Raw genomic sequence first — 12,636 nt, 5'->3', positions numbered from 1 at the left:
TTTTACGATGCAACAAGGAGATAACAACCTTACCAGCTAAGTGTGACTGAAAATTTGTGGTGGAATATATTGGATACAATAGTGATATAAAATTTGGTATTTGTTTTTCATTGTGAAGTGGATTTGAAAAACAGGTCACTTTTCGTATCTATCTGTGCATTTTATTATTTTTTGCTCTGTGTCATAATAAAAACAAAATTTAAAACTTGTTCATTTTGTTGAACCATTTTGTAGGATGTGGGACCATTAGTTCACTAATGATTAAGGGTCTCTAGTCAACAGGATTATGAAAGTACCCGTACTAATATTGGTCAGCTTCATGGAACAGTTATACTGACCCTGAACTAATGCGTGACGTTGTACAAGAATTCAAGAATGAGTGGATCAGACTAGACATAAAAAGCAGGCTAGATCTTTATGAGCACGTGAACTCCTTTCTCTCTTCATGTTGCCTCTGGAATGAATATGTTGGCTTTTGGTGATGTTGTTGGCATCTGTCCATCTGCGAGAGATGATGGTGCGGCTTTGATGTTGTCCTGCCTGGAGAGGGGAATGTTTCGTCAGTAGTTGCATTTCCTGCCGAGGCTGACTAGGCCTATCTTTGACAGGCAGACCTTTCCAAAGCTTCCATAGGTGAAGTTTTCTCTGACCGTTGGATTGGGGAGTGTGTTGCTGTTGCCATTGACCATTTTGTGGTGTTGGTGCCTGGTCTCCAGGGTTTTGAACCACATGCTATTGTGGTGCTTCACACTTGCCCAGAGGTCCTTTCTCCACCTCCTCCAGTCCTCGGCAGCCGCTTCCCAGTTGTCAGTGCCAATGTAAAAATTAGTCATATCTCTTTTATTTGTCGTATCTCTCGTAGCGGTGGCTTTTGGAGATGATCATAGACTTTTCCACATATAATGTTTGGACGGCACAGTGGCACAGCGATAGAGTTGTTGCTTTACAGTGCCAGAGACCCGGGTTCAATCCTGACTACAGGTGCTGTATGTACAGAGTTTGTACTTTCCCTCTGTGACTGCGTGGGTTCTCTGCAGGTGCTCAGGTTTCCTCCCACATTCCAAAGACGTACAGTTTTGTTGGTTAATTGGCTTCAGTGAAAATGGTAAATTGCTCCTAATGTGTAGGATAGTGCGATTGTACGGGGTGATTGCTGGTTGGCACGGTCTCGGTGTGCCGAAGGGCCTGTTTCCACGCTGAATCTCAAGTCTAAAGGAAAAAAATTAAAGGCTTCTGCAACAGTGATCATCTTGGAAGAATGATTGTTTATTTGAGCTGTTTCAATTGTAAAAGTACTTATAACTTTTCATAGTTGTTTACCAAACATTAATGTTTTCAGCTTGAACAGATTGAAAGCCTGCCTGAACTTAACCAGCTTCTTGAACAGACAGATCTGGACCCTGACCAAGAGGACAGTGGCTATGTGCTGACTGAATACTCCCAACTTTCCCCTTCAGAGAGTGATGACTACAGGCCTCAGTTACAGACAAAAGAATTACTTCAACACCAGAAGCAGGTGTGTGGCAATTGTTCACGGTATTTTATCGCTGCCCCTTCAGAACTTCCCTACCCCCACCCCCCTGCAGTTTTCCGCCAGTTGGTATTTTTAAATTAGTTTTCAAAAAGAACCAGCTGATGAGGCTCACATGGCTTTAGATATCAGACCAGCAGATGTGTTTAAACTGAATGAAGCTAAGCCATCTTTCTGTAAGATGAAATGCAGTATTTCTAAAAATTAAATTCTTTAGATTGTGCATCATTGTAGATGTATTCCAATCCGGATTCTGAATCATCCTTCGACTATTAGAGAGCATTCCTGAACTGGAGGTGCTGACTCGAAGGGCCAAATGGCCTACTCCTGCACCTATTTTCTATGTTTCTATCTACCACGGGAGAATAAAGAGGGAAGAAGATTGGACTTTATTGCCTTCTACCTCAGTGAGGAATGTGGGGAATCTGCTGAGGTGGTTGTTTATGTTAACTTTTATGTAGTTGTGTGTCTTGTTTTTTTTTCGTATGGCTGTATGGTAATTCAGGTTTCACTGAACCTTGATTGGTACACGTGACAATAAACTGACCTTTGAACCTCATTGATGACCCTCGGACTATCTTTGTAGGGAAAATAACTGCAGATGTTGGGACAAGTCGAAGGTATCACAAAATGCTGGAGTAACTCAGCAGGTCAGGCAGCATCTAGGAGAGAGGGAATAGGTGAACGTCACCCATTCCCTCTCTCCCAGATGCTGCCTGACCTGCTGAGTTACTCCAGCATTTTGTGATACCTTGGACTATCTTTGATCGGACTTTACTAGCTTTAACTTGCAGTAAACGTTATTCTCTCGTGTACACTGTAAATGGCTCGATTGCAATCACGTATTGCCTTTCCACTGACTGGATAGCATGCAACAAAAACTTTTCACTGTACATCCCTGTTCCTCTGACCATTGATCTTGGAATCTACATCCTCTAACATTAGTGGAGTAACCAATATCGATCATTGGAAATAATTGCTTAGAAATGTAGATGAGTATTCTTCCATTAAGAGTGAAAAACATGTCAAGTGATTACTTAGTTGCTGGTCACTTTGTTGAGATTGGAGGTAGTGTTGGGGTGGGCAGGGGGGGGGGTTTGGGTGGGGGGGGGGGGTTTGGGTGGGTGGGTGGGTGGATGACAGTCAGCATCACACGTTGATGTTCAATAAACGCACAATTAAAAATTATTTTCTTGTCAGAAATTACACCTAGTCATTTAGTTTCACTGGATTTATGCTGAGGGAACCTAGTATTACAATGTGCGGTGTGTCACTATGGAAACATGAACATTGACCAACAACCTTCATCAGGGTTATGTGGGGTGATTCACAGTCAATAGCCTTCACCGCTAAGCTTCCTCTTACGGTTCATTAGGAAGCTTTGAGCACAGTGGATTTGGTCATTACTGAATGAAGTCAATGACAAGTGTTGGAAAGCGTCTTACTCGTCTTCCTGTGGCGAATTTTAAAATATTTTACAGTTGAATATGTACGGTTTTATGTCGACCCAAGAGACTGCAGATGGTGGAATCTTGAGCAAAAGAACAAAGTGCCCCTGGAACACAGCGGGTTGGGCAACATTTGTAGAGGGAAACGGCAGACAACATTTCGGGCCGAGACCCTTCAGATTCTGTACATTTCCTTCCACAAATGCAGCCTGACTCGCTGAGCTGGAATGTATTCCAGTATCACTGAATGGAAGGGCATGGTGAGATGAGAAAAGCCTTATATTGATAACAAATTATGGAAAAATATGCATTTGAGCCATCGGCTTTAAGCTTGAATCACCAGTGCATTATGTACGAACTACATTTGTTTTTAAAGAAGCACAAAGAGCACGTAAATCTGTATCGCAGAGACTGCAGATCAACTATCTTATTACCCAAGTAGGAATGTAAACCAAATAAAAGACCCAGAAGTTTTTGTTTAGATTTATCTGTGCTGTGACATTAAGCAGTTTATTTAACTCTTTGTTTTTCTTTCTTCTGGTTTGCATTGCTCAGCATCAGTTTTTCCCAGACCAACAGGAGTAAAACAAAGCCATCTGAAGGCAAGGGAGCTCCAAAGCTATGATTGTACACTGATAGAATACGATTCCACCACCACAGAAGGATCCAGTTAGAAAACTTCAGTCACAGATTGCTAATGAAAGCCAACTAATCATCCACTCATCAAATCTTTACCTTGGTTATTGAAATATCTTTTCGTTAGTCATAGTCATCCAGCATGGAAACAGGCCCTTTGGCTAATTTGGCAACATACCCCATCTGCACTAGTCCCACCTGCCTGCTTTTGGCCCACATCCCTCTAATCCTATCCTATCCATGTGTCTGTCCAAATGTTTTTTAATCATTTGGATGAGAACATATATGGCAAGATTAGCAAGTTTGCTGATGATACAAAAGTGGATGGTTTTGCAGATAGCGAAGATGGTTGTGAAAAATTGCAGCAGGATCTTCATTGATTGGCCAGAGAGCAGAGGAATAGTTGATGGAATTTAATACAGAGAAATGTGAGGTGTTGCATTTTGGGAAGTCTAACATGGGCAGGACCTACACAGTGAGTGTTAGGGCTCTGGGTAGTGTTGTAGAGCAGAGGGATCTAAGAGGTCAGATGCATGGTTCCTTGAGGGTAGAGTCGCAGGTAGATAAGGTGGTCAAAAAGGCTTTTGGCACATTGGCCTTCATCAGTCAGAGTATTGAGTATAGAAGTTGGTAGGGAGGTCATGTTGCTGTTGTGTAAGACGTCAGTGAGACTGCATTTAGAGTATTGTGTTCAGTTCTGGGCACCATGTTATAGGAAAGATGAAAATGCGGCACGGTGGCGCAGCGGTAGAGTTGCTGCCTTACAGCGAATGCAGCGCCGGAGACTCAGGTTCGATCCTGACTATGGGCGCCGTCTGTATGGAGTTTGTACGTTCTCCCCATGACCTGCGTGGGTTTTCTCCGAGATCTTCGGTTTCCTCCCACACTCCAAAGACGTACAGGTATGTAGTTTAATTGGCTGGGCAAATGTAAAAAATGTCCCTAGGGTGTAGGATAGTGTTAATGTGCGGGGATCGCTGGGCGGCGCGGACCCGGTGGGCCGAAGGGCCTGTTTCCGCGCTGTGTCTCTAAATCTAAAAATCTAAAAAAAGGGTACAGAGACGATTTATGAGGATGTTGCCAGGACTAGAGGTTCTGAGCTATAGGGAGAGGTTGAGTAGGCTGGGACTCTATTCCTTGGATCGCAGGAGGATGGGGTTATCTTAACAAGGTGTATAAAATCAGGAGATGAATAGATCAGGTAGACGCACAGAGTCTCTTGCCCAGAGCAGGTGAATCGAGGACATAGGTTTAAGGTAAATGAGAAAAGATTTCATAAGAATCATTGGGATAACTTTTTCTCACAAACGGTGGTGGGTGTATGGAACAAGCTGCCAGAGGGGGTAGTTGAGGCTGCCGCTGTCCCAAAGTTTAAGAAACAGTTAGACAGGTACATGGATAGGACAGGTTTGGAGGGATATGGACCAAACGCAGGCAGGTGAGATTAGTGTAGTCGGGACATGTTGGCCGGTGTGGGCAAATTGGGCCAAAGGGCCTGTTTCCACACTGTACCACTCTATGACTCTCTAAGACCCTATAACATTGTGATAGTACCTGCATTGAGCTTTATTTGAGAAAAGGTTAAGAAAATTGGGGCTGTTTGTTTTAAGAAGTCATTTTGAATACTTGACCAAATTTCAGCTTTGAAATTTCTAAACATGTTCAAACGCAATTGATTCAAGCAATTGTTCATTGTAGAAGTTTGAAATATTAAGGAACATTATTGGCATGAATTTGGGTTATTAATTCACATAAGTTCACAAGTTATACCATTCGGCCCAATAAGTCTACTCTACCATTCAATCTTAGAAGGAAGTCTTGTACCTCTGCTCAGTATTGAAGCTTATAGCTTTAAGCCTAGTGAGAAATAGACACATTCAGCTGAGGAGATTTGGGTGAGGGTGGTTGGATGGCTGGAAGATGTGGAGAAGAACTGGATTTTATTCAGTTGAAAATAGTGTTGAATATTTTCCAAGAAAGCATTGACTAGAATGAAGGCGACATTGCTTTCCATTTGGAATGACCAAGGCCAGTCCATGTAGAATTATCTGATATAATCCACAATCAACTTGCATCAATTAAAACATTTCCATTTTCCTTTTAATTGTCACATTTTAAAGCTACAATTTTGTTATGGGATATTGTTATGGAACTTGTCACAGTTTCAATCTATTAAATTTTGAGATTGTTGCTGGCTTGGGACACCAAGCTGCAGTGAGAGTGATCTGACAAAATATTTAGTATTTATTCAAGGCAAAAAATATAAATATTTTGGTCAATTGGTTCCAAGCAAAGGAAGCAGGTTGAATACATGGGAGATGTGCAACTGGCTGGCTTCCACAGCTTAGTGGTTGCTCTGACATTGCTAATAAATATCACAGTCAAGAAGCATGGAAACAGATCCTTCGGCCCAACTTGTCCATGGCCAACCAAGCAACTCCATCTGCATGTCCCCTCTGCCCATGTTTGACCCATATCCCTCTAAACCCTCTAATTCATTGCTTATAAACAATTCCAAAAGCACCATTTGATGGTATTAGATCGCAGCCTGCAAAGCAGACAGTTCAGCATTGCTTCTTGAACTAAAATCCAGGAGAAAAACACAGTACATCATCAACCACATTGTATGTTACCTCAGCTTGTTCTATATGCCTATCTTCCATCGGTACCCATCGCCTATCGGCCCGTATCTTCTCCCCCCGCCACCCCCCTCAGTACCTCTGTATACTGGCAAGCATTCCTGTTTCATCTCTGTCCTAATGCAGGGTTTTGACCCAAAGCACCATTTGCCTTCACAGTTGCGGCTGAACCCATTGAATTCTTCTACCATTCAGTTGTTGACATCATTTTATTTTCTTCTGTTTCAATAAATGGATAAAGACAACAAAAAAATACTTGCAATGATAGCAGTGTTTGCTTTTTGACGAATCAATCTTTTGAAATTGGTAAAGAAGAGTGTTATTATTTACAGCTGGTTCTTTAAGTAAAACAAATCTTTGTTGCCAAGTAGCTAAATACTACTGAAAGAAAGTGCTAGCCCTTGTGCCCAGTGCCCTCAACAACAGTTACCTTGCAACCACCACCACCAGGATCAGAATGTGTTCATCTGCTACACTGACATCTGCAAAATGTCACTTACACTTTCAAATGCAATAATCATTGTTCCTACAAACGATTAATGATATGGGAAGCATTGTGATGCAAATCTTTTATAAATGGAGTGATCTGCACCACTTGGCATTGTAGTGGCCAGGGCCGTCAGGGTTCTTTATTATTTTCCAATTTATGCCTGACTCATAGTGTGTTATGTTACTAGGAGACAAACAACCCTCCATTACCTCATCATTCTTAATAAACACGTGTGAAGACTTTGAGTCAACGAGTAGATCAAGGAACAGCAGATGATCTCCCCCCACAACTCAGCAGGTCAGGCAGCATCTCTGTAGAACATGGACAGGCGATGGTTCAGGTCAGGACCCTTCTTTAGACCGTTTTATTTCCCTTACATTTGACCTCCCAAAGTCCAACACCTCACACTTGCTCCATCTGCAAATTCTCCACTCACATCTGTAACTGATCCAAATCCCAATCTCCCCATTGACACCTTCCTCACTGTTTACAACTCCACCAATTTTGGTTTTCTCTGCAAACTTACCAATCAACCAATCTGCATGGATGGGTCCTAGCACAAATCATTGCAGAACACCACTCTTCACAGATCTCTAGTCAGAATAACATCTTTTCACTACTACTCTCTGTCTACCCTTGGTCTTTCTTTCCACTTTCTATTCCACTCATCATGAGCGATCGTAGTTTGTTGACTTTTGGCTCTTTCATCTGAGATCAGTAACACGGCTGGACAGGTCTTGTTCAGTGTACCACATTACCCTTATAATAGGCATCCATCCCATCTGATTTTGAGATTTACTTCATCAGCAACACTTCAACTCTTCCAGTGCATTTTCCCTACGTTACCATATGCCACCATATTGACAGATTGAAGCTGTTAACTTTAGGCTTTTGCATCACATTTTGAGAGTTTTCTTTACCAATGGAAGAAATCCTACATACAGTACTTGCACATACATGGTAGCACAGCAGTAAAGTTGCTGCCTTACAGCACCAGAGACCCGGGTTCGATCTTGACTAGTGGTGATGTCTGTACAGAGTTTGTACGTTCTCCCCGTGACCACGTGGTTTCTCCCTGGTACTCCGGTGTCCTCCTACCCTCTAAAGACTTACAGGTTTGTAGGTTAATTGGCTTGGGTAAGGATTGTAAATTGTCCCTAGTGTGTGTAGGATAGTGCTGGTGTACTTAAATCGCGGGTCGGGGCAGACACGGTGGACAGAAGGGCCTGTTTCCGCGCTGTATCACTAAACTAATCTCAGTGAAACTGTTTTGTGTTAGAGCAGATCCATTTTTGCAGCATTTAATAATGATTCCTTTACTGCCTCTCGCCAAGAGAAAAGAAAGCAATCCGAAGTTCACACAAATGAGTCTGATGTCAAGTTCCCTGCTGGAGTCTGTGGTTGTTGGAATTCAGACAAGAATAGGCATGGATACAATGATGTCAGTGGCTAAATAGCCTTGCATTTACTTTTCATGTCGTGTGAAGAATGACCACCCTGGTAGATGATGGTCCATTGAATTAGAGAGGCAACGGCCATCTTATTCAAGGAGGCCAGGCATCAAATTAAAGTCTAATCAGCCATGATCACAATAAAAGGCGGTGCTGGCTCGAAGGGCCAAATGCCCTCCTACTGCACCTTTCTATATTTCTATGTTTTAACCGAGGAAAGGCCAGAGAAATCAATTTAAAAGCTGGATACAAACTTTATCCTTGTTTTCAAGTCATCAAAGCTTACTCCTTCCCTTTATTCCTAATTCCCTCCAACTCTGCAACTTCCTCACAATTTTGAGCTATCACAGGCTGGCTCCTTGAAGCTATGCCTATAGTTGCCATGCCATATTCTAGAAACACCAAAAGTGCTCTCTCTAGGTTTTTGTATCCTTCTTGATCAGGTGTAAAATCTAGTTCTATAGCTAACCTTTTTGGTCAACTGCACTAAAATATTTGTGCTTGGCTCTGTTTCATTTGTTGTTTGTCAATGTACCTGTGAAAAGCCTTGGAACACTTTCCACCCTCAAAGGTGCTATACAAATAATCTGTAGATTTGTTGAAGAGGGATAGATGGGGGGTTGTTTGTTGCAGAGAAGCTGGGCTGGACTATTTGCAACAAATGACCTATTTCTGTACCGAACTTTTCATGTAATTATGAAGTCAGCACAGAAAGAGGCCATACAGCAAATCAAGTCTTTGCCAGATCTCCACAGAGCATTCCAGTCTTTCCCCATTTCTATGCCATTAATTTCCAGACAGATATTTATTGTTCTGTGTGGAAACCCGCAATTGAAATTAGTGGACAGTACAAGCAGTTCACATTACACATGGTGCAATGTGGGTTAATTAACCTCCACAAATTGCCCCTAATGTGTAATGAGTGGATGGTACTTTACTTGTCACATGTACCGAGCTACAGTGAAATTCATTTTTGTATGCAGTTCAGTACAAGTATCACTATACATAAGCAGCTAGATACATATTAGATAAGCATCTCAGATACAGTACAAGTGTGCAGTAGTAGTACACTGAGACAGTATACAGAGTCGCCAGTTTGACACCATTATATGTGTGTGCGAGAGTGTACGAGCGATGAGAAAGTGGATAACGTGGAACTGGTGTGAACAGGTCATCAATGGTCGGCATGGACTGAGTGGGCTGAAGGGCCTATTTCCATGCTGTAACACTAAGACTAGAACTAAAAACAATAAAGGTCACACCAACATTTGGCAATCACTATAAAATGTCGCTATAACTTCCTCCCTTCTACAGGCCAGAGAAAACCGAAGGATCCTAATGGCTCTGAAGTCTATTTTGGAAGAGTTTGGTTCTGAGCTTGGGGAGGAGGAGAAACGGCGCCAGGAACTACAACAGCAATATGTCAATGAGAAAGCAGCCTGGGAGATGGAATACACCGAGCAAAAATGTCAATTGGCCCAGGTAGTTGGCAACATTCATATTGATGAGTCCGTACACCATGATGGGAAAACTGAAATATGGGGGTGAATGGTGTGAAAATGGCATGGGCTGGTGTACACTGAAGATAGATAAAAATGCTGGGGCAACTCAGCAAGACAGGCAGCATCTTTGTAGAGAAGGAATGGGTGATGTTTCTGGTCGAGACCCTTCTTCACACTGAGAGTCAGGGGAGAGGGAAACTAGAGATATGGAAGGATATGGTGTTCCAGGATTTACAGACTCAGGAAACAGGGAAGCTATTTCGAACTGAGATGAAGAGAAATGTCTCCACCTGGAGGGCAGTGAATGTGTATAGATAATGTCTATCGTATGGAGCTGTGGAGGCCAAATTATTAAATGTACTTAGGTTGATAGATTTGTAGACATAAAGGCATCAGAGAGTTCGGGGAGAGAGTGAGAACATGGATAAATGATCAGCCATGATAATAATGAAAGATCATGCAGCCTTGAAGAGCCAAATGGTCTACTGCTGTGCATATTTTTCTGTTTCTAAACGCCTGGTGCAGCCAGGATCGTTAGTTTTGTTGAATTTCTCATGTTAGATTTGAGGAAATGCTTCCGTGCATACCAATGTTACTTCTGGAATCTGAAATCTGCACTTTCATGTAACAGTTTGAAAAGAAAATGGGGAAGCTGGACAGCAAGAACGGCTCCGACAATCCCGCGGACGTGTTCACGCGGGAGCGGGAGGAGCAGCGGAAACTGCTGGCGGACAGTCACAGTCAGGTCATGGATTTGCACTGGCAGCTGCAGCACTCCGAGAAAATCTGGAAGCGAGAGAAGGAGGAGTTGCTGGACAGGTTCGACCGCGAGCAACGAGAGTGGGAATGGCAGATTAAAGAGCTGCAGAGCAAGCTGGAGCAGGTGGGTGACGAGAAGGAGAGTTTAATTTAGTTTAGTTTAATGCCACGTGCACTGAGGTACAGTTAAAAGCCTTTGTTGCATGTTAACCAGTCAGCGGAAAGACTGATCAAGCCTTCCACTGTGTACAGATACATGATAAAGGGAATAACGTGAATAACATCTAGTGCAAGGTAAAGTCTGATCAAAGATAGTTCAAGGGTCTCCACTGAGGTGGATGGCTCAGGACTGCTCTCTAGTTGTTGGTCGGATGGTTCAGTTGCCTGATAACAGTTAGGAAGAAACTATCCCTGAAACCGGAGGGGAGCGCTTTCACACTTCTATACTTTTGCCCAATGGGAGAGGGGAGGGGAGGGGAGGGAGTGGCCAGGGTGTGACTCGTCCTTGATTATGCTGCTGACCTTGCCGAGGCAGCGTGAGGTGTCAATGGAAGGGAGGTTGGTTTTTGTGATGGTCTGGGCTGCATCCACAATTCTCTGCAATTTCTTGCGGTCTTGGATGGAGCTGATCCCAAACCCTACTGCGATGCATCCCGTTAAAATGCTTTCTATGGTGGATCTGTAGAAGGTGGTGACTGTTGTTGGGAATATGATGAACTTCCTAAGCCTTCTAAGGAAGTAGAGCCAGGGCAGGGAAGAGGAAGTACCTGTCCACAGTTGAATAGTGATCTCAATGGTTCTTTATTATCCATTTCGTTCACAATTAAAATCTGGATTTGGAACATTTCTGTCAGTTTGGATTTGTTTTCCCTGGAGAGAAGGAGGTTGAGGGCATGACCTCAAAATTATGAGGGGGATAAACAAGATAGATAGCAGAAAGTTTTTTTCCCCTTGATGGTATATCTGACCTGAAAGGAGGACACATCCAGCAATTATCGTATCAATACCACCAAAGCTAGTGGTAGCAGGTAGTCACAACATTTAATGGTTCAATGGTACTTTGTTATCACATGTACTGAGGTACAGTGAAATTCTTTTTTTACATACAATTCAGTAAATAATTTTTTTACATAAACACAATCCCAGATTAAGTATAAAGTGGATAAAAATAGTTCACTAAGAGCATGTGCCAGAGTGGCCAGGATTTGGCGCCATTTTCAAAGTCCACGTTACTTTAAGTGCACCTGGCCATGAAGGCCTGTTGTTCTGGCGGCGTTGCAGGGACGGCCTGGCCAAGTGAAGTTGTAGGTGTCCTCCACCGCTTCTTGCCGCTGCAGGCCGAGTCTAGTCTGCATGTTCGGTCTCTTGGAACAGTGCCCCATCCAGTCGAGCCCCAGGCTGCTGCAGGGCCTCCTGCCGTCGCATCGATCCAGATTGGTGTGCGAACCATCGTCCCTCTCCTCACCTGGCCACCATTCAGCTCTTGCGCCCTGGAGGTGCCTTCCGCAGTCGACCTTGTGGGCGCACAGTTAGACCCCAGTTCCTCTTACTGGCGCTTTAGGCAATAGACAATAGGTGCAGGAGTAGGCCATTCGGCCCTTCGAGCCAGCACCGCCATTCAATGTGATCATGGCTGATCACTCTCAATCAGTACCCCGTTCCTGCCTTCTCCCCATACCCCCTGACTCCGCTATCCTTAAGAGCTCTATCTAGTTCTCTCTTGAATGCATTTAGAGACTTGGCCTCCACTGCCTTCTGAGGCAGAGAATTCCACAGATTTACAACTCTCTGACTGAAAAAAAAAATCCTCATCTCCGTTCTAAATGGCCTACTGTGGCCCCTGGTTCTGGCCTCCCCCAACATTGGGAACATGTTTCCTGCCTCTAACGTGTCCAACCCCTTAATAATCTTATATGTTTCAATAAGATCCCCTCTCATCCTTCTAAATTCCAGTGTATACAAGCCTAGCCGCTCCAGTCTTTCAACGTACGACAGTCCCGCCATTCCGGGAATTAAACTAGTGAACCTACGCTGCACGCCCTCAATAGCAAGAATATCCTTCCTCAAATTTGGAGACCAAAACTGCACACAGTACTCCAGGTGCTGTCTCACCAGGGCCCTGTGCAACTGCAGAAGGACCCCTTTGCTCCTATACTCAACTCCTCTTGTTATGAAGGCCA

The 12,636-nt window shown here is 43.4% G+C and overlaps 1 protein-coding gene across 2 annotated transcripts in view; it reads left to right on the top strand.

The window, feature by feature from the left end:
* Positions 1–12,636, top strand: part of mtcl1 (microtubule crosslinking factor 1) — a 145,437-nt gene that overhangs the window by 88,435 nt on the left and 44,366 nt on the right. For both annotated transcript variants that reach the window (XM_078397491.1, XM_078397492.1), the window contains exons 9-11: positions 1,340–1,516; positions 9,510–9,677; positions 10,329–10,580. In XM_078397491.1, coding sequence (XP_078253617.1) covers positions 1,340–1,516; positions 9,510–9,677; positions 10,329–10,580 — 597 coding nt within the window. The remainder of the gene's footprint in view (positions 1–1,339; positions 1,517–9,509; positions 9,678–10,328; positions 10,581–12,636) is intronic.

Source organism: Rhinoraja longicauda, chromosome 4 (assembly GCF_053455715.1).
Source record: "Rhinoraja longicauda isolate Sanriku21f chromosome 4, sRhiLon1.1, whole genome shotgun sequence".
In the NCBI taxonomy this organism is placed as follows: Eukaryota; Metazoa; Chordata; class Chondrichthyes; order Rajiformes; family Arhynchobatidae; genus Rhinoraja; species Rhinoraja longicauda.
The sequence above is the reverse complement of the archived record's forward strand: the minus strand, read 5'-3'. Positions and strand labels throughout refer to the sequence as shown.